Below are 27967 nucleotides of genomic sequence, written 5' to 3' on the forward strand. Positions count from 1 at the left end.
CATCAGTTGTTGTTTTTTAATTAAATAAACTAAATAATGGACGTGCGACTCAATATTTTGGTTTCGTTTATCTGCTCCACTTTTTTACAGTGAACTGATTGGTGGACAGACTGTGAATATTGCTTGTCAGGCGGCGTGGTTCACACATCAACTTGTAGCGCTTTAGGTCACAAAGAACTTCCATTTCACACAGCACTTAAAGTCATAAACTAGTGTTCCTATTAATGGCGCTTTGTTATCCTAATTTACAATGCTTTTGTGAGTTTTTGAGTGTTTTTGGGTAATGGGTGTTTTTGTGTAGTTTTTGAGTGTTTTGGGGTGACTCGTTCTGCCGTATGTTCCTTTGTTGATAATATTTCAGTTGAATTCATAAAGTTATGTTTATCTTCTTTTTTACATAGATGATTTTTCAAATAGGCACTTGTATAGTGTTCCTATGGTAAAAGCCGACATATTTAATGTGAATATAGTCTTGATTATGCAAGTTTATGCTGTGTTATTATAGGAAAGGTCATTACACTAGACAAACGAGTGATACAGTACTACACAGATAAGCTATCTAGGACTTGCACTTAAGTTATTTTGATCTTACGAGAAAGTTCTATTTCTGGGTAATGTGTATAATTTCTACACACCCAGTCACCTCTTTTTGCTTTAAAGTAAGCCTCAAACAGTTGTTACCGTACATGTAAGTGAAGACTTCGAGAAAGTTTAATGGTCAATATCGGGATCTCATCGGGCAAATTGTTTAACTTGTGTGTTATAAATATCAGCCGATTGATAGTGTGACAAGGGTCACATTTAGGTTTCATTGATTTGTGTGGTATTATATGATAATGAGATAATTATATACAATTAAAACATGGTACAGGGTAAACCACTCCCCCTTAATTGGTTGTTTGACCAATGGAAATAGTTTTATGCTGTACATTGTCAATTGAGTTAATCTTGTATAAATAAGAATGTTTTAGAAAATTATGTCAGATTTCGGATCACAGTAGTGACCGTCTCACGTAAAATACTGTAGTTAATGTGGACAACGTATCGTTACCATATTGGATTATTAATTTTATCTATACTGTACTTGAGGACTTTTGTGTGTAATGTATATTCTTGGACTTATGTATCGTGGATAATTCCTTGATAGTAGACCAGGAAAGACAGTGCTAAAATATAGTGAATAAAATATTCAGTAACTGTATACCGGTGTCGTCTCCTCAATGTCATTCGCTCTGTGACAATTTGGTGCGTGAACCGGTTTGCTGCACTGTTTAGCTGCAGATCGATCTTCGTACTCTCAGAAAAGCCAAGCGATTGAAGAGTTCCCCAAGGATTTACAGCAATGGATCAGACTCACAGGAGACATGGTGTTGTGCAACAAACTGGTGTTAAAACTTTTGTGAATGGACCTCGTACAAAGTGTGGAGGGATTTTTACACAAGGGCACTTGAGTGTGTACCCTGCCAGACAGTCCCACTGCTGCGCTTGTGGACACATAGGACACTATACAAGAATATGCTTCCTTACGAAGTCCATTGGCTTCGAAGGACAAGTCAATCACAACATCACCAACACCAGCCAGGACGGACAACAACTACGTGTACGCACAAAGTCCAGCTCCAAACGACGCCGTGCCCATGATAAGCAAAGGATTCAAGCCTACAGACAACGCCAGCGTCTTCAAGGTATTCTTCCTTTCGCCTCTTTGTCTGACGAAGACTTCCCGCGTGTATCAGTTGATCGTAAAAGACACGCACATCAATCTACATGTACGATATCCAAAATTTTGATTGTATCAAAACGGTGTGCTTTGCTCGAGAAAGAAAATCAAGGACTTAATAACACAATTCAAAATTGTCTTTCCAAATACACTAACTTCAAAACCTTCACGATCTTGATAAAAGAACTCTTGATGTGGTGAAAACGGAAAGTTAAAAACTCGAAGAAATGTTTCATTTCCAAACAAATATCGTCGCTTCACGAGCTAACCACATGAAAGAAAAAGATCAGTGCATTCAACGGCTACAGGATCGAATTACCCTTTATGAGGAAAGAGAAACCCGACAACATTTGGATACAGTGTGCCATACGTTGACCAAGCAGGAATCCACAAACCGTCATCAGGACCAATCATACATGAGGTCGCCAAAAGGGACAATCCCCGCTGACGTGGTCGACAACAGCGAAGGGGCGGTCCGTCACGCGGACGGTATCGGTAACAATTTTAATAAAGAACTATTGTGAATAACACTTTCGACTTAGGACCTTCCATGGACATTCCAAAATTATTGCTATATTTTTAATATATCTTATAGAATATGTTAAAAAAATTGGACCGTATTCAGAAAAGTTTGCAGAAGCAAACAACATTTTAACGGTGGGCAAGTGTGACAAGGGTCACATTTAGGTTTCATTGATTTGTGTGGCATCAACGGTCTTAGATCGATGTAGTGGCAGAGTGCGACTGAGAGACAAGGATCTTTGAACTCGTGGTTGTGCATGTACATGTTGAGTAATAAATGTCCTCAAATCTAAATTTAAAGTTGTCTGAAATCTTGTTTCATTTCTTCCGTTTATATGACCATTTAGACTAGATGCGTGCATATCTCTTCATTTCTACTTCAGATTCCGCCTATTCTGTCATTAGCTTTCCTGAGTAGTTTCTCCATTCCAATTTTAGATTTGACTTGAATGTGTGACTAGTTTAGAGCATCATGGTTAACATGCTCCAGAAAGGAGGCGAAGCTACATGTACATAATACATGCTATATCCCAAATACTGTACTGTATAATGTAAAGCTACTCAATAAATTCGAAAATCATACTGTAAAGAAGTTCTACATTCCAGTTTACTATAACATTTCTTACATTGGAATGTGTTCTTGCACCTTCAAAGTTTGCCAAAATGTTGTTTGTTTCCTTTGATTTCATATTCTTCTTCTGTGGTTTTGGAAGTTATGTGAACTTGTGTCGCCACACAACTATACAGAACAACAAACATACAGTTTTATTTCGTATTAAAACATTTATTCCTATACTACAACTGTTCATGTTAAAGCTTAGAAACAAATGAAAACATAATTTGTTATTCATGATAAAAATTGGCAACATACACTCGCAACCAATGCATGCCTGGCGATGTTAGCAGACGACTTTTCTATAATCGCCAAAGTCATTTTAGAATTTGAAGGTCACGTGGATAAATGACCAATATATGACCGCCATCATCAAACTCTCTTCATCTGCGCATGTACACTCCGCTCCACACATCTTGCTCTCATTCTACATATGTATACCCATTCATGCCACATACAATTTGTCTGTACAAACAAAATATACATTTAATGAATTTTATATGCATCATACAATCGTATGATCATAGACACGGCATGAACATAGTGTGATCACAGGGATTTGGGAACTACGATATGGTAAAATATATACCACTTCATTGTAAATTATTACAGATGAAATCACTCAAAAGGACACATTTGTGTCTTAAGCTTTACACTGATACAGAAAGCATCTGTATACAGGCAATGAGGCAAATAAAAATAAATCTGTATCTCGATTGAACTTTTAATGGATAAGGGAGGAACAGATCATCACAAAATATCGCTCAACAGTGTCCAAACTAAGCAACAAACAATAGAACATTGGTGATGACACCGTTGTCATGACAACTACTATTGACCTATATTTGGACGCCCTTGTCAAACCAAGGTCACTGTGACAGACCAGGACTCACATGAAACAACCAATAGATTGACCTTCAGCAATATCAATGATCAAATGGAAATACATGTAATGTTAATAATAAAGATGTAAAATTTAAAGGTTTAGCTTTGACCTATATAACAAAGGTCAGAGGTCATGGTCAACATTATCTGTGAATCAGATTTACATATGCATCACTTTTATGCTAAAAATAAAAAAGGGAAATGTATAACTTACAATATCAATCATTTAAAACAGGAATGATTCTGTTGTAATGGGTTGAAATATTAGTGACTATACAACGTCATTGTTATGAAACTAAAAGGATGACAAAGTACACAGAAAATATAACAATGATATGAACAATTGACACTAAAAATTATAAAAACTGACAATGGTAAAATGTGAAACTATTGAGCTGGAACAGTAAGATTTGTCTCCCCATATAACTACAGGTGACCTTGACATTCCACATTTAAACAGCATGAAATTTACTTAAACGTTAAACAATATACATGTATAGCCATGAACGAGAACAAATGAAACAGAAACTGCTATTTATCACATATACCAACTGATCATTTTTTTCTGTCATATTGCCGTCGAGGAGTTTTTAAAATTGTTTTTCTTCTATCATCGTAACTAGACAGTTAATCTCTATCAAATTAAAATGACCCGTAATATAAAAACAGCAGTACAAATGGGGGAAACTTATAGTAGTTGATTTTCATTATGAGAGCAATACTTTTTAGATTTTAGTGGAGCTGTTGTTCCATGAGAATAAATAAAATAAGACAAAACATAACAACAATCATTGTTATTAATCATACTCCATTTATCAAAACAATATTGCCAATCATTGATCATTTTTCTTTTTCTTACCTATACTTATAACATTGTTAACATTTTATAATAGTTTATCATCTATTGAATGTATATCAACTCCAATTCCTATCTTTAGTAGGACCTTTCAGAAGTACAGGTACATAAGTTGTATAGGACCTTTCAGAAGTACAGGTACATTTGTTGTATAGGACCTTTCAGAAGTACAGGTACATTTGTTGTATAGGACCTTTCAGAAGTACAGGTACATTTGTTGTATAGGACCTTTCAGAAGTACAGGTACATTTGTTGTATAGGACCTTTCATAAGTACAGGTACATTTGTTGTATAGGACCTTTCAGAAGTACAGGTACATAAGTTGTATAGGACCTTTCAGAAGTACAGTACATTTGTTGTATAGGACCTTTCAGAAGTACAGGTACATTTGTTGTATAGGACCTTTCAGAAGTACAGGTACATTTGTTGTATAGGACCTTTCAGAAGTACAGTACATTGTTGTATAGGACCTTTCAGAAGTACACATTTGTTGTAGGACCTTTCAGAAGTACAGGTACATTTTTGTATAGGACCTTTCAGAAGTACAGGTACATTTGTTGTATAGGACCTTTCAGAAGTACAGGTACATTTGTTGTATAGGACCTTTCAGAAGTTAAGTTGTGTATAGGACCTTTCAGAAGTACAGTTGTTTATAGGACCTTTCAGAAGTACAGGTACATTTGTTGTATAGGACCTTTTTACAGGTACATGTTGTATAGACCTTCGAAGTACAGGTACATTTGTTGTATAGGACCTTTCAGAAGTACAGGTACATTTGTTGTATAGGACCTTTCAGAAGTACAGGTACATTTGTTGTATAGGACCTTTCAGAAGTACAGGTACATTTGTTGTATAGGACCTTTCAGAAGTACAGGTACATTTGTTGTATAGGACCTTTCAGAAGTACAGGTACATTTGTTGTATAGGACCTTTCATAAGTACAGGTACATTTGTTGTAGGACCTTTCAGAAGTACAGGTACATTTATTGTATAGGACCTTTCACAAGTATATGTACATTTGTTGTATATGACCTTAAGAAGTACAGGTACATTTGTTGTATAGGGCCTTTCAGAAGTACATGTACATTTGTTGTATAGGACCTTTCAGAAGTACAGGTACATTTGTTGTATAGGACCTTTCAGAAGTACAGGTACATTTGTTGTATAGGACCTTTCAGAAGTACAGGTACATTTGTTGTATAGGACCTTTCAGAAGTACAGGTACATTTGTTGTATAGGACCTTTCAGAAGTACAGGTACATTTGTTGTATAGGACCTTTCAGAAGTACAGGTACATTTGTTGTATAGGACCTTTCAGAAGTACATGTACATTTGTTGTATAGGACCTTAGACTTCAGAAGTACAGAGTACGTACAGTAATTTGTTGTATAGACCTTCAGAAGTACATTTGCTTATACGACATTTGTTGTATAGGACCTTTCAGAAGTACAGTACATTGTTGTATAGGTTCTTTGAAGTACAGGTACATTTGTTGTATAGGACCTTTCAGAAGTACAGGTACATTTGTTGTATAGGACCTTTCAGAAGTACAGGTACATTTGTTGTATAGGACCTTTCAGAAGTACAGGTACATTTGTTGTATAGGACCTTTCAGAAGTACATGTACATTTGTTGTATAGGACCTTTCAGAAGTACAGATACATTTGTTGTATAGGACCTTTCAGAAGTACAGGTACATTTGTTGTACAAATACATTTGATTATATTCAGCCAGAGTTGGCAGATTAAAGTCATAGTAAATCACATATGAATGTAAAAGAATTGGTACTCCACATGCATTAGAAGTTTTCAATCATCCTTCTTCGTTTATGAAAAATGAATCATGATGACCATGGTGAAGAGGAAGGTTTAAACAACTGAAAAAATAATGTACATTGTATTTACAAGAAAACTAAGAATATTTTAATGTGTCTTGTATAAACCACAAGTCAAGTACACCATGGACTGAACAACAGGAAGCTCAGATACAAAACTTGTTTAACGTGTCATTATCCACAACAAAAATAATGGATGGTCCCTAACAAATATACAGCAAAATAATGTATGGTCCCTCACAGTCTGAACAACAGAAATTATTTATATCCTGAAGATAAATCTTTCATTCTTGATATGTGATGGTATATACAATGAGGACTTTTGTAGAAGATGAACATATAAATTTGATTGGATAATTAAATTGATGCAACAAAATACAAGGATTTTAATTCAGAGTAATTCAGACATAATTTAAAAGGGATTTCTATTAATGGCATGTTTGGCAAGTAAGGGTTATCTCCCTTGAATACATCATCATCCGAACATATCAAGCAAGTGATGCAAAAACAATGAATTTCAGGCAAAGAAAACACTTTTTCAGACTTACATGATCAAAGGAAAATGGCATCAGGATTTTCTTTTTTTGTTTTATACATATATGTATTTAGATTCATTGTTAGTCGACATGTCTATTTAATGTTGGGAGAGAGTTATCTACGATTTTAAGTTGTTTGAACTTTTTAAAACCCATATTATTATCAATAGGCACATTCACATGATTTTGCACCTGCCGCCCCTCTTAAAAAGGCACACTAATCAGTAGGTTATCATAAATTCTGTATATAAATTTGCTTTTCCCCCAATTAAACAATTTCATTCATTTATGAAATTTATATTTTTCATAACTAGCTTTCAGAATAAACTAAAATATACACCAAATACTTTTTAACAGAACTATGAGGAGATACATGTCTTGTTTCTAAGATAAAATCACATTTTTACTTATTCTCCCTTGAAGACACATTTGAACTCTTCCATTTCAGAGACTGGAACAGTTCATTACAAACTGTATGAATTATCGGGGGTAAAAGAGTAAATATTAAATTCTGAAAATTTCAGATTGAATCAATGACATCAAAATGTGACCTTTATCAGCTTGAGAAGTCATTGGACATAAAAATAATCTTCTCTCCCTATTTCTCATTAACTTGTTACATCCAGTCAATTAATATTGAATAACAGTGGATGGGTTCAAAGTTGTGAGGAGGGGTGACAGGATAGTCTGGTCCTGTAACAATGTGTCATTAGGTGTTTTTTTTTTATCTGGGTCAGTTTATCTGTACAAAATATAGAACCTGGACTATTTGAATCACTATAACACATTTTTCTCAGTCTACATCAGTTTCAGATCATTTGGTATATCATATCTGATGATGGATGTCTTATGATCCAGTTGTGTCACTGACATATCTATTGATATCTGTAATACTATAGTTTGAATACGACTTGAATATCTACACCATTGGGTTTAATCCTTGGAAGAATAAAGCTAGCATAATGTCCATGTCTAGCGATTTGTTACCATTCCATATCAAATCACATTCCATCTGAGACCAAACACTAAAAAAACATTTTATAATGTTTGAGCACGTAATGAAAGGACTCAGATAGATGAATATCACTTCGGTTTAACTTCAATCTAAACCAGTGTGCTGACTGGCTGATTATCAGTTCAAAACAACACATAACATCTTGGCCTTGAAAAGTAATTTCACTCAATACAGTTTTTGATGTGACATCAATCAAGTGTGCATTCATATCATTCTAGTCCATTAGGCTGTTTTCTGCTGAAATACTGAGGTATATTTCAGTCATAATTCTCCTTCTTTATCCATCCAAAGATTCAGATGAATGACCTCGAATCAGTTTTTGACCTTTAACCTCTAGATCAGAGCACCAGAGAGATCAGCTGGTAAACAGACCACAATTAGACATTGTCTGTTTTAACGTTAACTATATCTCCTTTTGTATGTTTTTTGATGAACTTTTAATGATGTGGTGTTAATGGTTAACTCCCTTGGTATTAGTGCTTATCTCCCCTTAATCTTTTGGAATGGTTTTTGTTTTTGCATTTTTACACAAAATGCTCCGTAGAAAGTTTACATATTTCCTACTTGTGTGTGATCATGTCTTGCAAGACTTCTAGTTTCCCTCTGCCATCCAGTAACACTGATATGTAATCCATGTGAAACTTCCTGGACCTCTATTATATACCCTCCACCCCAAATCAACAGATTTTACTCTCCGAACAAAACACAACCTTCACAAATATCACAGTTGATCACACATACCATTCCTTCACATCCTTCTTTTTAGCCATTTTCCCATTGCCTGGGACAGGTCCTAATAATGCTCCATTTCCATTCTGTTTCTTAGATTCTAAATATGCAAAGTTTTGCGTTTCGTCTACTTTGTAAGTCCCTTCGTCTCGTCGATGAAATTTATAAAGAGCTATTATGAGAATTATCAAGGCAATAATAACCACAGCGATAATGCCAATGATGAGACCGATATTATGGGGAGTCAGTTCTGATTCCATCTGACCTCCGGTGGGTTTAGTGAGGTCCTCAGACCCTATCTCGTCCTCGTCTTTAACTTTTCTCTCGATAGTAGTCGACTCGTTGATTAGGTATATACTATTCTGACAACTTGTATCTTTGCCATCGTCACACATGCTGAAATATAAATAACAAATATATGAAACATGTTTATAATTTTGAACACAGAAATATTTGTATTGTGATGAAACAACTAAATTTGTAAATGTGTGTGCACAAACTATTCATTCATTGGTTTGAACCAACCATATAGACTAAATATGTCTGGGACATAACTTTATAAAGAATGTTTTCACTCTTTATCTGGAATGCAGAACCTTGATTGAAAGTATTCACTCTGGAATGCAGAACCTTGATTGAAAGTATTCACTCTTTATCTGGAATGCAGAACCTTGATTGAAAGAAATTCTTAAAAATATGTTATTTCCAAATAGAAATGGCATTGAAATCAATATCTAACCACAAGAGTAGATAACTCTCAAAAAAAGGCCCAGAGGGCCTGTATCGCTCAGCTGGTTTGTAATGCCAAGTAATGTTCTGGATACAGGTTCATTGTTTCTTTTTTGAAGGAATTTGAATATTTACCTCTAATTCCCCTATTGGGCCCAACCCCTCCTGCCCTCATTGGGTCAGAGCCAAAATTTATACAAGTTCTGTTTCCCTTCTCACAAGGGTGATTGCGGCCAAATTTGGTCACAATCCATGCAGAACTCTAGGACAAGTATCAATTTATAGGGGTTACCTCTATTTCCCCTATTGGGCCCCCGCCCCTCCTGCCCCCGGGGCCTCAGAGCCAAAATTAATACAAGTACTGTTCCCCTTCCCTCAAGGATGTTTGTGACCAAATTTTAATCCATGCAGAACTCCAGGACAAGTAGCGATTTATAGGATTTACCTTTATTTCCCCTATTGGGCCCCGCCCCTCCTGCCCCTGTATGGGGGCTCAGAGCCAAAATTTATCCAAGTTCTGTTTCCCTTCCCCAAAGAATGTTTGTGGCCAAATTTGGTTACAATCCATGCAGAACTATATGACTAGTAGCAATTTAAAGGAAATGTTGACGGACGGACGGACGGACGGACAGACGACGCGCTATGACATAAGCTCACTGGCCCGAAAGGTGAGCTAACAAACCACTCAATTCTGAAGAATCTCCTTGTGACCATTTGTAGACAATGGTTTGGTGACCCTGCCCTATGTAGGAGAGTTAACATACCTGGACTGTGTAGAAGGGGGTTTCGGTGTTGTGCTGATTTTGACGACTGGCGTTATGATGTCATCGTCAGATCCAGACGCTACTGACGTACAGTCATCCTCGTCATCTGTAGGACAGCCTGTCCCGTCACCAGAGTATGTCACCTCGTGGATAATCTCGTCCGTGATGCCCTGTCGTGGAGTGGTGTGCTGTAAAGGGTAAACAATTTCTTTTTCAAAATAAGCCTTCAATTTCTGAACGTGATGGAAATTGCTTGTCTAATTCTTAACATATATATAATTAATTTTTCTTTGTTTTCATACCAAATCTGGCTTTCTGATTGGCCAATATTTTTTTTGCATATCACTATGAAAAACCACTATAATGTTACATTTAAACATACTTCATTTTATCAAATAGAGTATAAAATTAATTATAAGTATTGATGTCACTATTTTTTAATTTTATCGGGTTATGAAAAAGAAATTGTTTGCAAACTTTTGTGAGGTTCTGCTACGCGGATTCACACAGTTTGCAAACAATTTTTTTTCATACCACGATAAAATAAAAAAATAGTGACATCAATGCTTAATCACAAAAATGTTCATGAAATGGTATATATATTATATATTGATAGCCTAATAACAGAAAAACTGAATTTAGATCATTTTTAATACATTCAGTCAGATCAAGAGATCAAAACGAATGATTAATCTAATTTCTATCTGCAATTTTTTTCTGTACAGCTGATTTTTAGAAGTCTCCAAAAATAAACATGCACATTAAAACTAGTTATAAATTGGACTCTTGTCCAGTCATGCTCAGATATAATGAGTATAGGATTTGGAGAAATTTGACTGTTTTAAGATATTTTTTCCCCATATCAACACTTGCATTACTGCTGGTATCTATACAAGCTCCTGTAAATCTGTGTCTCTGTCATTAGGCTCTTCCATCACTTCTATATTTTTGTATAATACATAGTCCGAAGTCCAGGAGTTGAGATTCAATTCAAACTTGTCTGAATAAAAGCCTTGTAATTTCAATGATGACAAGTCATTCAATCAGCTTCACCGAAATCAAAAGTAATGCCATTTTTTTTTTTTTTTTTTTTTAAATATTGTTTGGTACCCGTATTTAATGAATGTCAGATTGGGAGAAACACTGTGAGAAATATCCACTTGGACTTTAAATACATAACTTTAGTTACATGTTAGAAGACTGCTAGAGGTCACTGACTTGGAGTAACATAGGTCAAAGTGTTAGTTCAGTTCTTCTATTTATTTTTTTCTCGCACCTCGGACAGGGAAATCTCACTTGATACCCGGTGCTAGATTTTTCTATCTCGTCCGATCTGTCTGGTACCTTTACGCGAATTTTGGCGGAATTTTACGCCATTCATGTAACAGTCCGCGCCTGTGACGTCAAACTCTCAAACCGGTGACGTCACACGCGTCAAATAATCAATATTATCAGAAATATATGCATTCAGTCATTTACCATGCATTGTTTGTTTGTTGTTTTTAATTATGAAAACAGACTGTACCGATTGATCATCGTTTTCTCTTTGATATAACTATAGTTTTATGCGGAATGACTGAAATCGAAGCGCAGATGAAATGGTTAATCGGCTTTGAACCAGGAGGCCCAAGACGGGATAGTTTTACACTCTGAACGCGTATATAGATGGGTTTTGTTATATCTTAGAGGCGCGAGAAAAAAAATCTATTACCTTTAAGTGATCGAGATCGGGTTATCTCAGTCTCGGGGCTAAGATTTTGTAACATGTTATGTTACAAAATCTTAGCCCTCGACTGAGATAACCCGATCTCGATCACTTACAGGTAACAGATTTTATTAATCTCTCCAAAATGCTGCATTCAATCTGAAGTTTGCCTGTTTATTATCTTTAACACACATTGGTAGCATGCTCTGTATGGCACCTATTTTAGTGTAAAGTATACCTTATAGATATCCATAGTCATTTTGTTAGTTACTAAAAGTTTACTGCCTTAATGACTCTTTAATTACTGAATATCTTAGTGAACAGATAGCATATAAAGATATATTCAGTATTTGCATATTACAGAGTTATCTGCCCTTATGGATATGTATTTGATTATAATGTTATTATTCTGTAAGCAACTTCATTTTTTTCAGCAAAAGCAAAGAAATTTTCACTTGTTAATAATGACATCACCATTAATACCTACTCGCAAGGGAGTTAACTTTGTAATATAGAAAGACAGAATACAACGGTAGGATACTGTTACAAAACTGACTCTTGTCAAATCATCACCACTACATTGCTTTAGTACATATCCTTGGAAAGGTCATTAAGGTTACATATTAGTAGGTATATAGCATTTTATATATTACATGGTTAGAATCATCAACAGACATTGTGTTAAACAGTTGTAGATCATTCCAACACTGGTATCAGAACTTGTACCAAGTCATCCTTCAGTTTGATTTCCAAACCATGCAAAAATGAAGCAGGTCAAATTCACAGTATGCAGGAAACATTCAGTCTACGAATGGCCGTCGATTAACATCTTTCATGCAGAGAGCTTAGGGAGACTTACAGCAGTAGTGGAATGTAAAGGAATGTACTGGGTATCCACAGACACCTCCACCTTGCCTCTATCCTTTGGAAACCTCCCACCACCCGGTGTAATCAGGTTAGTATTTGATCCATTTTCAAAGACAAATTTCCCCTGGACTTTGTGGTCAATCGATGTTTCATAGTGTCGTTTTGACAGAGGTTGGCTATCACTTTCTGTCAATGTCTTGGACCAGCCTGATCCTTCCGAATGAATAGACTCTGATGAAATGCTCACGAACATGTTTTCAGCGCCCTCTGGTGGAGGATTGCCATTGCCAGAGCCAATCAATGATGTCCTTTCCGATTCTTCATCCTCTGGGTGGTTTTCAAAATCAAATATCACATTGCTATTTTCAGTATCGTAGTATGCAACATTATTTTCATAGTCAGACTCCCTACCATCACCAGAACCTGGCCCCACTCCGTCAATGTTGTCTATTAGTTGTAGGGTTGAATTATCATCTATTGGTTCCTGTAATGCTATGTCCACCTCCTCTGTATCATTTGACCTTGAATCGACCTCTGTCTTCACAGTTACACCTTTGTCTTGGGACTGATGTAGGATATTCCAAAGAGTGTCCACTCCGCTGGTCTTGTCTGCTCGGTTGTGCGTGACCGATGGTCTGGTTGGTAGGTCTGGTGTCGTCTGCTTCCTAATCACATTGTTACAGTCCTCACAAGGCTTGACCAGCTCTTCTTCTTTGAGTGACCTTTCAGATAGTTGATGCTGAAGTTTTTTATCAGAAATTCCTGCTTTATTTCATCAACAGTCGATCCTGTTGAATGACTGTAAACTATACAAAAAATACCCTCCATCTCTTGCCACATCAAAATATGTAACATAATTTCTGATAGTCAGGTCCTATGTAATTTCTGATATCAGTTTGATATTTCTGAATCAGTCCTATGTAATTTCTGATACTCAGTCCTATGTAATTTCTGATACTCAGGTCCTATGTAATTTCTGATACTCAGGTCCTATGTAATTTCTGATACTCAGGTCCTATGTAATTTCTGATACTCAGGTCCTATGTAATTTCTGATACTCAGGTCTTATGTAATTTCTGATACTCAGGTCTATGTAATTTCTGATACTCAGGTCCTATGTAATTTCTGATACTCAGGTCTATGTAATTTCTGATACTCAGGTCTTATGTAATTTCTGATACTCAGGTCTTATGTAATTTCTGATACTCAGGTCTTATGTAATTTCTGATATCAGTCAGGTATTTCTATAGGTAATTTCTGATACTCAGGTCCTATGTAATTTCTGATACTCAGGTCCTATTAATTTCTGATACTCAGGTCTATGTAATTTCTGATACTCAGGTCCTATGTAATTTCTGATTCTAGGTCTATAATTTCTGATACTCAGGTCCTATGTAATTTCTGATACTCAGGTCCTATGTAATTTCTGATACTCAGGTCCTATGTAATTTCTGATACTCAGGTCCTATATAATGTAATTTCTGATACTCAGGTCCTATGTAATTTCTGATACTCAGGTCCTATGTAATTTCTGATACTCAGGTCCTATGTAATTTCTGATACTCAGGTCCTATGTAATTTCTGATACTCAGGTCCTATGTAATTTCTGATACTCAGTCTATTAATTTCTGATACTCAGGTCTATGTAATTTCTGATACTCAGGTCCATGTAATTTCTGATACTCAGGTCCTATGTAATTTCTGATACTCAGGTCCTATGTAATTTCTGATACTCAGGTCCTATGTAATTTCTGATACTCAGGTCCTATGTAATTTCTGATACTCAGTCCTATGTAATTTCTGATACTCAGGTCTATGTAATTTCTGATACTATCAGGTCCTATGTAATTTCTGATAGTCATATGTAATTTCTGATACTCAGGTCCTATGTAATTTCTGATAGTCAGGTCCTATGTAATTTCTGATACTCAGGTCCTATGTAATTTCTGATACTCAGGTCCTATGTAATTTCTGATACTCAGGTCCTATGTAATTTCTGATACTCAGTCTATGTAATTTCTGATACTCAGGTCCTATGTAATTTCTGATACTCAGGTCTATTATCTATACAGTCTATGTAATTTCTGATACTCAGGTCCTATGTAATTTCTGATACTCAGGTCCTATGTAATTTCTGATACTCAGGTCTTATGTAATTTCTGATACTCTGAGGTCCTATGTAATTTCTGATACTCAGTCCTATGGTCAGGTCTATGTAATTTCTGATACTCAGGTCCTATGTAATTTCTGATACTCAGGTCCTATGTAATTTCTGATACTCAGGTCCTATGTAATTTCTGATACTCAGGTCCTATGTAATTTCTGATACTCAGGTCCTATGTAATTTCTGATACTCAGGTCCTATGTAATTTCTGATACTCAGGTCCTATGTAATTTCTGATACTCAGGTCCTATGTAATTTCTGATACTCAGGTCCTATGTAATTTCTGATACTCAGGTCTTATGTAATTTCTGATACTCAGGTCCTATGTAATTTCTGATACTCAGGTCTATGTAATTTCTGATAGTCAGGTCCTATGTAATTTCTGATACTCAGGTCCTATGTAATTTCTGATACTCAGGTCCTATGTAATTTCTGATACTCAGGTCTATGTAATTTCTGATACTCAGGTCCTATGTAATTTCTGATACTCAGGTCCTATGTAATTTCTGATACTCAGGTCCTATGTAATTTCTGATACTCAGTCCTATGTAATTTCTGATACTCAGGTCTATGTAATTTCTGATACTCAGGTCCTATGTAATTTCTGATACTCAGGTCCTATGTAATTTCTGATACTCAGGTCCTATGTAATTTCTGATGTCAGGTCCTATGTAATTTCTGATACTCAGGTCCTATGTAATTTCTGATACTCGGTCTAGTATTGATACTCGTCTATGTATTTGATTTCCTATGTAATTTCTGATACTCAGGTCCTATGTAATTTCTGATAGTCAGGTCCTATGTAATTTCTGATACTCAGGTCCTATGTAATTTCTGATACTCAGGTCCTATGTAATTTCTGATACTCAGGTCCTATGTAATTTCTGATACTATGTCATTAATTTTGTCAGGTCCTATGTAATTTCTGATACTCAGGTCCTATGTAATTTCTGATATCAGTCCTATGTAATTTCTGATACTCAGGTCCTATGTAATTTCTGATACTCAGGTCCTATGTAATTTCTGATACTCAGGTCCTATGTAATTTCTGATACTCAGGTCTTATGTAATTTCTGATAGTCAGGTCCTATGTAATTTCTGATACTCAGGTCCTATGTAATTTCTGATACTCAGGTCCTATGTAATTTCTGATACTCAGGTCCTATGTAATTTCTGATACTCAGGTCCTATGTAATTTCTGATACTCAGGTCCTATGTAATTTCTGATACTCAGGTCCTATGTAATTTCTGATACTCAGGTCCTATGTAATTTCTGATACTCAGGTCCTATGTAATTTCTGATACTCAGGTCCTATGTAATTTCTGATACTCAGGTCCTATGTAATTTCTGATACTCAGGTCCTATGTAATTTCTGATACTCAGGTCTTATGTAATTTCTGATAGTCAGGTCCTATGTAATTTCTGATAGTCAGGTCCTATGTAATTTCTGATACTCAGGTCCTATGTAATTTCTGATACTCAGGTCCTATGTAATTTCTGATACTCAGGTCCTATGTAATTTCTGATACTCAGGTCCTATGTAATTTCTGATACTCAGGTCCTATGTAATTTCTGATACTCAGGTCCTATGTAATTTCTGATACTCAGGTCCTATGTAATTTCTGATACTCAGGTCCTATGTAATTTCTGATACTCAGTCTAGTATTTCTGATACTCAGGTCCTATGTAATTTCTGATACTCAGGTCCTATGTAATTTCTGATACTCAGGTCCTATGTAATTTCTGATACTCAGGTCTTATGTAATTTCTGATACTCAGGTCCTATGTAATTTCTGATACTCAGGTCCTATGTAATTTCTGATACTCAGGTCTTATGTAATTTCTGATACTCAGGTCCTATGTAATTTCTGATACTCAGGTCCTATGTAATTTCTGATACTCAGGTCTTATGTAATTTCTGATACTCAGGTCCTATGTAATGTATATTTCTGATACTCAGGTCCTATGTAATTTCTGATACTCAGGTCCTATGTAATTTCTGATATGTAATTTCTGATCAGGTCTATTAATTTCTGATATCAGGTCTATGTATTCTGATACTCAGGTCCTATAGTAAATTTCTGATAGTCAGGTCCTATGTAATTTCTGATAGTCAGGTCTCATATGTAATTTCTGATAGTCAGGTCCTATGTAATTCTGAACTTTCCTATGTAATTCTCAGGTCCTATGTAATTTCTGATACTCAGGTCCTATGTAATTTCTGATATCAGGTCCTATAATTTCTGATATCAGGTCTATGTAATTTCTGATACTCTATGTAATTCTGATACTCAGTCCTATGTAATTTCTGATATTTTAGGTCCTATATAATTTCTGATACTCAGGTCTTAGTTGTTTCTGATAGTCAGGTCTGTAGTTTTTAATGTTTGGAAATGAGAATTTACACTCTTACAAACTAAGAGTAATTACAGTCATCTGGAAAATATTGTTTGCATTTTATTGTCTCTCTTATTGTTATATCAACAAATAAAATCAGAACTAATTATAGACTCATTAATTTTAGAACTCTTACCCTTATTCCCATTGTGGACTGTATATCAGCTTTTCTGTTGATGAAAAAAATTTTTTGTTTATAATTACAGACATATATAAAGACATATATAAGCATTAAATTCTTATTTACATGTATAAAACCAGCAAGTGAAAATTACAAACTGGTTTTCTGTTTTTGTTAAGTGTAAAATTAAGGTCTTTATAACAAGAAGTAGCTGTTACATGGATGATGAACTATTTGAAGTTTTATTTAACATCTATTTTATGGTTAGCTTACCTAACAGGAATATGAGGCTGCACATGTCCTACTACCGTCACCCGACTGTCGTTTCTTGATGCCATCTCAAGTACAGGTAGACCATTAAACACAAGGCCTGAAAAAACATCTCATTTGATTAATCTCAGAAAATAAATGTGCATCTCAGGATTTGTTTATTTTATAAAAGATTTAAACAAAAGAAAATCAAGATTAAAACAACAATTACTTCAGCAAATGTAATAAAGGGTGATTATCACCACAGAATTAAATAAACATTAATTTTCATACATGTGATCTTAAAACTCCAGAAATGGTGGAGATTATAATTACTGGTATCAAAGTTAATACACGTACCAGTGTTAAAACAAAATAGGTAAAAGTGTCGGGATCATAAATGCTATAATGGTTTAATTTGGTGTGTGTCAAATTAAAACAAATATAAGATAAAATGGTCACTTTCATTGTTCAAAATTTACCTCAATTTTATACCTTTTAGGAAAAACCAAGGGAGGTAACTGGTTCTATAGAACCTGGTGGTATGCGAGATTCAGTTTTCTCTTTACATACTCAATTCTCTCAAGGGATATATCCCTACCTTGTAATGTACCAACAAACTGCCTGTGGATACCAGTGTTGTTTTTGTAACCTCCGATGTAGATCCTGGCCTGTTCGTTAAACACGCTCAGCTGATCGCCTGTAACATACAATAATACACCTACTGTGACCCTGTATGCCATAGTAACCATGGCAACTACACACCAACAAAATCACACTATACATCCATAGCAACATATTTTATCCATATATGGTACAATATTTTCTCTTTTTCTTTTTCAATCAAAAATATATTTTTTCTTATTAATCCAACTTGTTTCAACTATAATCAATTAAAACCATATGAATTTTTGAGTCTACCTTTGTACATGCACATTCTAAATTTAGTATTTAAAATTTTCTCTAGTAACTATTGACATTCTTAATTATCCCAAATATCTTTCAGCTGTAAGAATGAAATAGTTATCTCCCTTCCCCATAATTGATATATTTATAGTTTTGAATCACATTGTGATATGACGTTAGATAATGGAGAATATGAGGAGACATTTAAGCCAAAGATTCAAAGCTGTCGGGGTGCAATTTATGGGTGGGTATTGTGATTACCTTCAAAAGTCTTCCATGGATAAAGCTGTGACATGGTTTCTGATGCATTAAAAAGACATGGTCAGACTACCCACACTCAAAATAGAGTTAACTCCCTTAGAACCATTATTTTATTCTGACATTACATGATGTATAATTACATTCAGTTGAAATGGTTTTTGAAGAATGAGACATTTGATATTTTTTTTTCCACATTAATGTTCATTCTTAATCATAAAAATGTTTCCAAAGGAGCAAACTCTTTACAAAAACTTGAGTGTGTTACAAATTGATCTGAATTTATATGTATATGGATCCTGATTATAAAACCTTGAACAAAATCTCATAGATCAGATTATATCCAATCTGATCCTTTTCAATGATTTATATGTTTTCACACAAACTTCATAAGAAAATTCAGAATATCACATGGTTTTATTTACTAGCATTTTGTTGATTTGCCTTTTAAATACCAGGATTCACATAATTCTGTAAATAACACTCTTACTCTGAACATCACTGTTCCAAGCCAATACATCAACTGTCTCACTGTTTTAACATCTTTCTCATTTTTTTTTCAGTTTGAAGACCACAATCTAGTGCATATTTCAGTTTGTATTAAGATCCACAATCTGTTTACAAGACAACAAACTCTGTCTTCTTGAAGTCGGCCTAAAATATTTATCATGATAAGAAAATGACTGTCTATATACCTTTTGATGACACTAGTATCTTTTTAAGACAGTGTTCGGCAATTTGTCTGATTGGATGAAAGTGTCTGATTTAAGGAAGAGTATATCCATATGTCTGATTAAAGACACTGTCTGCTTTTTAAAGTGTCTGGTTATTACAGTGTCTGCCCATATGTCTTATTTTAGACAGTGTATGCAATTGATTTTAGTCTACTCTAACTATTTTTATTATACTAAATACCTATTCATGTGTCTGAGGTTAGTCAAGTGTCTATTCATGTTTCTGAGGTAAGACAAGTGTCTATTCATGTGTCTAATTTAAAACAAGTGTCTATCCATGTGTCTGAGGTACAACAAGTGTCTATCTATGTGTCTGAGGTACGACAAGTGTCTATCCATGTGTCTGAGGTACAACAAGTGTCTATCTATGTGTCTGAGGTACGACAAGTGTCTACCATGTGTCTGAGGTATGGCAAGTGTCTATCCATGTGTCTGTAGTAAAACAAGTGTCTATTCATGTGTCTGAGGTTAGTCAAGTGTCTATTTATGTGTCTGAGATAAAACAAGTGTCTATTCATATGTCTAATTTAAAACAAGTGTCTTTCCTTATGTCTGTAGTAAGACAAGTGTCTATCCATGTGTCTGAGGTAAGGCAAGTGTCTATCCATGTGTCTGAGGTAAGGCAAGGGTCTGTCCATGTGGCTGAGTTGTGATAAGTGTCTATGTATGTGTCTGAGGTTGACACATATCTATCCATGTGTCTCAGGTATGACAAGTGTCTGTCCATGTGTCTCAGGTACGACAAGTGTCTATTCATGTATCTGAGGTAAGACAAGTGTCTGTCCATGTGTTTAAGGTATGACAAGTGTCTATTCATGTACCTGAGGTAAGGCAAGTGTCTGTCCATGTGTTTCAGGTACGACAAGTGTCTATTCATGTACCTGAGATAAGGCAAGTGTCTGTCCATGTGTTTTAGGTACGACAAGTGTCTATTTATGTAAATGAGGTAAGACAAGTGTCTTATCATGTGTCTGAGGTAAGACAAGTGTCTGCCCATGTGTCTGAGGTAAGGTAAGTGTTTGCAATGTAAAGACTGCCCATGCATTTTTTTGATTTGAGATAAGTGCACATGTCTAACTTTTGCTGACTAATTGTTCAGTGTCTGTTCATCTCTTCAAATTTTACTTGACTTACTATTTTACATGCATCTTAAAAAAGTATACAATAACTTGTAAATTGACAAATTTGGTTGAGAAATTTCAATGTGTATTCTTTTACATGGATCGAAAACATTTCTCCAGAAAATTAGATATCTTTAGCGACAACCATCGATTATATTGTCATTATCAATAAATTAAAACAGTTCAATTTTATCTCTGGATTTGTCTATTATCTAGTATAGACTAAGATTCCATAAAATATCCTCAAATCCAATAAAAAAATAAAATATATATAGGAATAATAAATAGAAATAGTATACTTTGGTATTAAAATATGGGTTTACAATATTATGAAAAATCACAATCCAAAATGATACTAAATGTTTCTTAATGAAACAATGATATGAAATTACTAAAAAAAAAAAAGTGTTTTGTTTAATACCTCAAGTGAGAATCCTGCATTCTGATTGGTCGAGAGATATTTGGTATTTTACACTATCACATGGCAGGTAACATTAGAACAATAGGAACAATAGACACATTCGTAGCAACTCCCTAGTAACGGGTGATAGTGTATTTTTGACAGTGCAAAATATGAACCGCCCGAAGAAGATGCGCACTCGTTTCTTTTCTCGGCGCCATCTTTGTTTTCTGAAGCGACTCTTCAAAAGTTATCTGGAGCTATTTAGTAATAGTTTTGCCAAATTAGTCTGTTTATCAATATTTTTTTCAAATTAAGAACGGAGCTTTCTGTTTACGACTTTTTGCTTACCGCACAAGCGCCATATATTGGTTTTTATGAACCCATCGGTGATTAGGTGACCGGAAGATATGCGATTTCAAGCGTCTTTGTGACGTTGCTAATGTTGTAAACAGACGACAGGACGAAACCAAAATTCATTGAGGTTTACAAAAATGTTAAGATTTTAACAAACGAAGGAGACGAGACAACAAAATTTTTCACTAAATGCTTATTGTGAGTATTCTTTGTTATAATGCAATGAAAATAAGCGCTGCTGAGTACAAGCTGATATGTTATTTTACTGCCGACGGTGACTGTTCCACTTTTGCTAAAATCAGTTAAAATGTTTCAATAGATTGCAAATACTTGAAAACTAGTTTTGTTTCTAGACTTTTGGTATAATAAAATAAATACTACCTGCATTAGAGGGTGACACAGTGCCTAGTGTCACCCTTCGGAATATCACTGTCACCCGAGGCGAAAGTGATATCTTCGGGGTGACACTAGGCACTGTCACCCTCTAATGTAGGTAGTATTTATATAATATCTTTTTAGCAACAACAAAGCCCTATCTCTGTCTGGCTAGGCTCTCATAAAAGCAATGTTATCTTCCAATACAACTTTTCTAAGTACATATTTTCACATTCCTTCAAAATATATTTGTTCAGATTCTGCCACAATTTGCTGAATGTTTACCAGAATGGTGAAACATTTATAAAAATCAATTTCCTGAATATTTACTTCAATGATTTCTATTGAATTAGCCAATATAATTCTGTGACCTTTACAAAAATATACATCTCAACTCTTTAAATTGTCGTGGAGAGAAATCTTAATGGTCCTAAATTCATTGTCTGCCCGCATCTTTTCAGTCGCAGTAACATAGCAAATCAATAACGGACTTTTTCCACCAGGATATTGCCGGAATATACTCGACAAGTCATAGCCTTATACAAAATTTGTTGATATATGTAAGATATGTAAGTTTTTATTTGATCATAGATATATATATATGTATATTTTCTATTATACAAAAAAAGTAATTCCTTTGTAAACTGTAAAGTGCTTAAAAGTCAAGTCTTTTGATATAAAATCCAAGATTTTAGCATATCTCCACAATATATCAACCATTTCTGGTAAAGGATGTATAAGGAACAATATTATTAATTTATAGATGTTTACAGCAGTACATGTGTACAGTATCAACACTTTGGACGATAATGTACAATAAATAAACAGCCTTTAATAGAACACTAGGTACGTATTTCACTGAGCTCAAAATTCACTGAAGTTTATATTTAAATGAATCTTATAATTGAATTAAATGAGATCAAAATTAAGCATTAATTATTTTGATGCATATGAACACAATTATCTTGAAATTAAGTACCATGTGTGGAAATGTTGTTTGTTTTAGAGATGGAAGAATGTCAAGAGATAATATCACGATGTAAAAAAAAAAAAAAAAAAATAGAATTTAAAAAAAGAACATATTTTAATATTTTCTGGTTCAGTCAATTTGAGCTCAGTTTACAAACTTAAGACAGTTTCAACTGCCAATTAAATCTATAAAATACAGCCATCATAGAACTCTCCATAACTCCCGGTTTGCAGAAGAAAAAAATAGTTAGTATTAATATGTATGTTACCATGACATTTATCACATGTACGAACCTCCATTCACAGAAGAGTTCTGTCCATCGTGTTATGGTTTTCTACAATGTCATCATTACCATGCCATAGCCTTAGTGACTATGTACAAAAATTGTAGAATTTCTGTTTTACATTATTGGGAAATTCTCTTAGGGGATATTTGATTTTTTTTTAATGCAGTTTTTATTATGCCAATTTTTTGAGTGTTTACAATAATTAAACATTATGCCCCCAATACTTTTGTTTTGGTATATGGTTTTACCTGTAGGATTTTTTGGAACGACAGGTCCTTCGTTGATCTGTAAAGTAGCGTTGGCTCCAGATCGTATGAAGCGGATCACATGGTACTTTCCATTGTTATGTTTCCGTAGCAACTGTCCGATTGGATGATTATCTGTTCCCATGTTGTAAACCACAAAGACATTTCCGTCGACCTGCAACAGTCATAATCATTCACTTAACATTGGACTATTGAAAGGAAGAAATTCAATGATTGGTAAATTCTTACAATCTTATAGAATAATGAGTTTAATCATTAGTCGTATAGATTAATAGCCTCTTACATGGGTCTGCCAAGTGGACAGCGATTTCTACCTCATTGGACAGAGATATCCTAACTTCGGTGAGGGTAAGATTTCTATGTCTTACCAAGGGCAAGACAGCCAGCACGCATAGAACATATTTGCGTGATAAACCGAAAGTTGTAAAATGTCATACAAATAAAGAATAACCTTTGCAGTCAAATTGGTCAATCAATATCACATTTACCCTCAAGCTTGTACTTCATGAGCGTGCTGAACTTTGACCCAATAATAAGCATTACAGTTGGAATGCCACCTACCTTCACATATTTCTTTGGTGTTTACCAGGTAAAAAGACAAATTTAACAGTTCTTCATACAATATCTAAATATTTCTTGGCATATTTCAAAATGATTCTTGTTTGTGACCGTGCAACATGCTTACCAAAGCTTTTGATCAAGTAAAATAGAAATCTCAAATTGATTTATTGATTTATTCTGTTTTTTCTTAATTGCATATATTTGTAGTTTTTAACGTTTTTGGTGAAATTACAGGGGCGGAAAAAGGATCATTCCCTGCCTTGAAAGTAAAACAGAGAAATCTTTACCCTAGGAGGAGATTCACGAAAGTCTAACCCTCTCGGCAAGCCTCGGGTTAGGCAGTCATGAGTCTCCTCCGAGAGTAGAGATTTCTCTGTTTTACTTTCAAGGCAGGGAAAACTCCTATTAATCTCAACTTGAGTGTAAAAGGCTTCTCGAGTGTTTACAGAAAAAATCTAACACCAGGTTTAAAATATCCCTTTCCACTTGACATATCCATGTTTGATATATTTTTCTCCTATACTTTATAGAAAAAAAAGGTGCAGTTTTTTTTAAAGAATTTTCATTGTGCCATCATCACAGAAACGTCCCTATGCATCAAAATTAATGACATGAATGATGAAATTCAGCATGATTATGTTGCACGTATTGATGACGTCCCATTATTGCCTAGCATGTGTGAGTTAAACCCTTATGTAAGACGGAGTTGTTGTCATAAGTTTTTATGAACTTGTGACATTCACATATGAAGTAAATGTAAATCATCCAACTTGCACATTTTGACTAGGATCTGTGACTTTATGTCAACATTGAGCTCAAAAACAGAAAGTTGGCACAAGTTGGAAATGAAAAAAATGGCCAAATTACGGAACACTTTAATAGTAAGCTGATTAAGGCAATGGATATAAAAACTAAAAGAAAACGAAAATTATCATTATTATTATTTAACCACCGTTTCTTTGACTTGCATCACTGTTTCTATAATGACTGATCCCTGATTGGTTACACTGATGAAGGCCATTCACGAGATACAGAGACACCATTTCCTACTTGGAAGCGCCATTGTGTACCGATCACACTAAATGCTCTACCAGAACAGGAATTCCCATATTGAATGATCATTTATGAGCGTCTTGACAGGAAACTGCTGTCGTTCTCCCATTGATTGGGCATACACTCAAACCTAAGAGAAAGGACTTTAACAAGACATTTGACTTCTTTTTATTCTTCCTAATAGATAGTATTTGGGTTTACCAGCTGTACTTCGATGTAGTCTTCATTTGTGGTGCTTTCCACGCGAACCAGTAAAGCGTTTCGCTGTGTGGTACGGAACCCTAGTGCCATCTGGTCGTACTTGGTATTGGTACGTTTACTTTCTGGGTAGTTGTAGAGAAGTATTCCTGATGAACCAAGGCCAAACGTGTAGGACACACTCTCTGTTTTAAGGCAAAATTAAATTATCATTATCAGTTTAAGTTAACTATAAATGTATTATGAAATACCATCTGCTTGCAACTGGAATTATTATTTAATAACAAAAGGTCAAAGTGTAATAAGCAAAAATACACAAGGATCAGTTATATAAATTTCCTTAAATGTTCATGAATATCTCATATATCTCATATTCATGAATATATAGATAGGATATTACAAGTTTTCACAAAGATCTATTTCATAATTTATATCACAGACAGGCTATAACACCAACTATAGATAGAGCTTTGTTACTTACAATCACAAAGGTTCAGACTCCAAGAATTGAACCATGCAATCGTAGTGGCAATAAATACCACTCTAGTTGTTTTTGTTCCATTAAGAATGGGCCTAAATTACCACCTATTTCAATTCCTTACATCACTATCTTGGACTTTAGTATAAGGATCAATTTGTACTTTGACTTTTGAGTGACCTTGACCTATCTGACCTACCATCTGTACACATGGGTCCGGTGTAGGACGTCATATCACAGTCACATGTGTAAGAGTTCCACTGCTGTACACACCGACCCTCATTCAGGCACGCATACTGATGACAGTTGTTACTGGGTCCTACAACAAATCAGATGAGCAGAACATTATTAACCTTCAACAAGGAAGATAACTCAGCAAGTACGGAGATATACTGGGTTCTGAAACAAAGCAGATGGGTAAAACATTAATACATTTTAGCAAGGAAATAATCATGTAAATATAGACTGATATTTAAAAGCCTGAAACAAAGTAGATGGGTAAATCAAATTCACGGATCATTAGGTGTAATATACAGCCACTCCCTGTGCTCGAAACTGCACATGTACCTATTCAATGTTGGAGCAAGCATTATAGCTTACACAATACATTGCAGCAAGGGAGACAATCAGGTTAATGCAAATATTCAAAGAAAACCTACCTTTACATGGGCACATGTGTTACGAGACACCATAAAATTTCAACAAGGGGAGATCATTAAAAAAAAACCTACAATTAAAAAACTTTTTGTTTTTCTTCTTTTTTCTTACAATTTAAATCCATTGCTCATGAATCACTTTAAGAAAAGTTAATGAGCAATCAGTCTGACAACAGGTGCTATAGAGTGTATTTCTCAAATAGATCTACATATATAATCAATCAGTTTAAGAAAGGCTATCTGATTCCATTCAAAGAAGAATGACATTCACACTGCCCAGTTCCAGATTGAAGTTCTGACCTTTTTCATGTACTCTTGCTGTAAACCATGGCATATGTATTTGTTATCATTGTTTAATACAAAAAAGACGGATTAGCTCGGCCAAAATCAATATTTCATTATTCTCTAATCGGGCAAGAAACATTATAGTAAACAAGTCATTTATATGTGGACCATGGACCGAGGTTTATCCAAGTGCTTTCTGGTGGCAACCATTTGAGCCTTAAGCTCATACATGGCGCCCATCACTATACAGTACATACATCACATTTGTCATACAGACAGTTAGCAATTCAGTATGATAAATTATCAGAATACTATTAAGTAAATATTTTAGAGCCTACACAAGAGAAGTCTCGCTCATTAGATCCTGATCATTGCTGGGAAACCATTCCATTCTTAATCAGAAGACAACTGTCTGTGTCGCATCGCAGACGACTTCTCTGTCGTACCACAAACACAGCTTGCTCTTCCGATTACTGCTGTAATGTGACTGTTCATGTAATTGTTCCATCACCAGTGAGAAGATAACTTGACATTAGAATGTAGATTACACAAAGCTATATATACGTCCTTTTAATGTCTCCTAATATACTGTCACTTGTGTACAACCATTACCCTTGTTCTAATCAAAACCAGATAAGTTTTACTGGATCAGTATGGTCTGTTTGCTTCCCTTTTCATGCTTGGGTTAGTTGATCTTAAATAATTCCATTATAAAAAGAACAACACAGGACATGTCTGATGGGATTTTTTTCGGCAGTCTGATCCAACAAACCACATCAGCCAGACTTGGATTAGTGGGATTAATTTGCTTTTGTCTAGAACACTGATGTCTCTCGTTTCTTCATTTTCCGCCCTCGTTGCACTCTTACCAAAAACAGCAACACAGCGATGATGATCGTGTTTTAATTACATTTGGTGGAGGGGTTTAACAGATAGTTACCAGACATGTATATAAGGAGTAATATACTAGTCAGCCAATCTAATGATACCACCTACAGGGGCTTTCTTTATCATGGTGTGAACATTTCTGTATTAGGGAGAGTCTCGGAAAAACAATGTTGGAAGGAATTGTTGATAATGATAGACATTCTAGAAACAATTTTTTTTGCTTATCTTTTTTAATGTTCCATAAAAAGCAAAAATGTTTTCAAATACAGAATGTATTACATTTTCAGAAACATCTAAAAAAATCTTTCTTCCTTACAACAAATACAGAAACCTATTTTTTTATATCTCATATACAAATGTACAAGAGTACCTCTTCTGTCCGTACTATTAAATTTAGCGCATTAATATAGGAACCCCATCATTGTATTGGACAGGCTCATGAGCTTAAACCATGAAGAAAATATATAG

The 27967-nt window shown here is 34.9% G+C and overlaps 1 protein-coding gene across 8 annotated transcripts in view; it reads right to left on the reverse strand.

The window, feature by feature from the left end:
* Nucleotides 1-6085: 6085 nt before the first annotated feature.
* The window catches only part of LOC138318158 (neurexin 1-like), a 206814-nt gene continuing 184932 nt past the window's right edge, over nt 6086-27967 (reverse strand). For 7 of the 8 annotated variants that reach the window (XM_069260301.1, XM_069260297.1, XM_069260298.1 and 4 more), the window contains 9 exons: nt 25870-25989; nt 25196-25377; nt 23363-23534; nt 18309-18407; nt 17732-17828; nt 17474-17507; nt 12768-13514; nt 10204-10391; nt 6086-9106 (listed from right to left, as the gene is read on the reverse strand). In XM_069260301.1, coding sequence (XP_069116402.1) covers nt 8713-9106; nt 10204-10391; nt 12768-13514; nt 17474-17507; nt 17732-17828; nt 18309-18407; nt 23363-23534; nt 25196-25377; nt 25870-25989 — 2033 coding nt within the window. In that variant the 3' untranslated portion in view covers nt 6086-8712. The remainder of the gene's footprint in view (nt 9107-10203; nt 10392-12767; nt 13515-17473; nt 17508-17731; nt 17829-18308; nt 18408-23362; nt 23535-25195; nt 25378-25869; nt 25990-27967) is intronic. The other variant, XM_069260304.1, reaches the window with a different exon arrangement.

Source organism: Argopecten irradians, chromosome 3 (assembly GCF_041381155.1).
Source record: "Argopecten irradians isolate NY chromosome 3, Ai_NY, whole genome shotgun sequence".
Classification (NCBI taxonomy): Eukaryota; Metazoa; Mollusca; class Bivalvia; order Pectinida; family Pectinidae; genus Argopecten; species Argopecten irradians.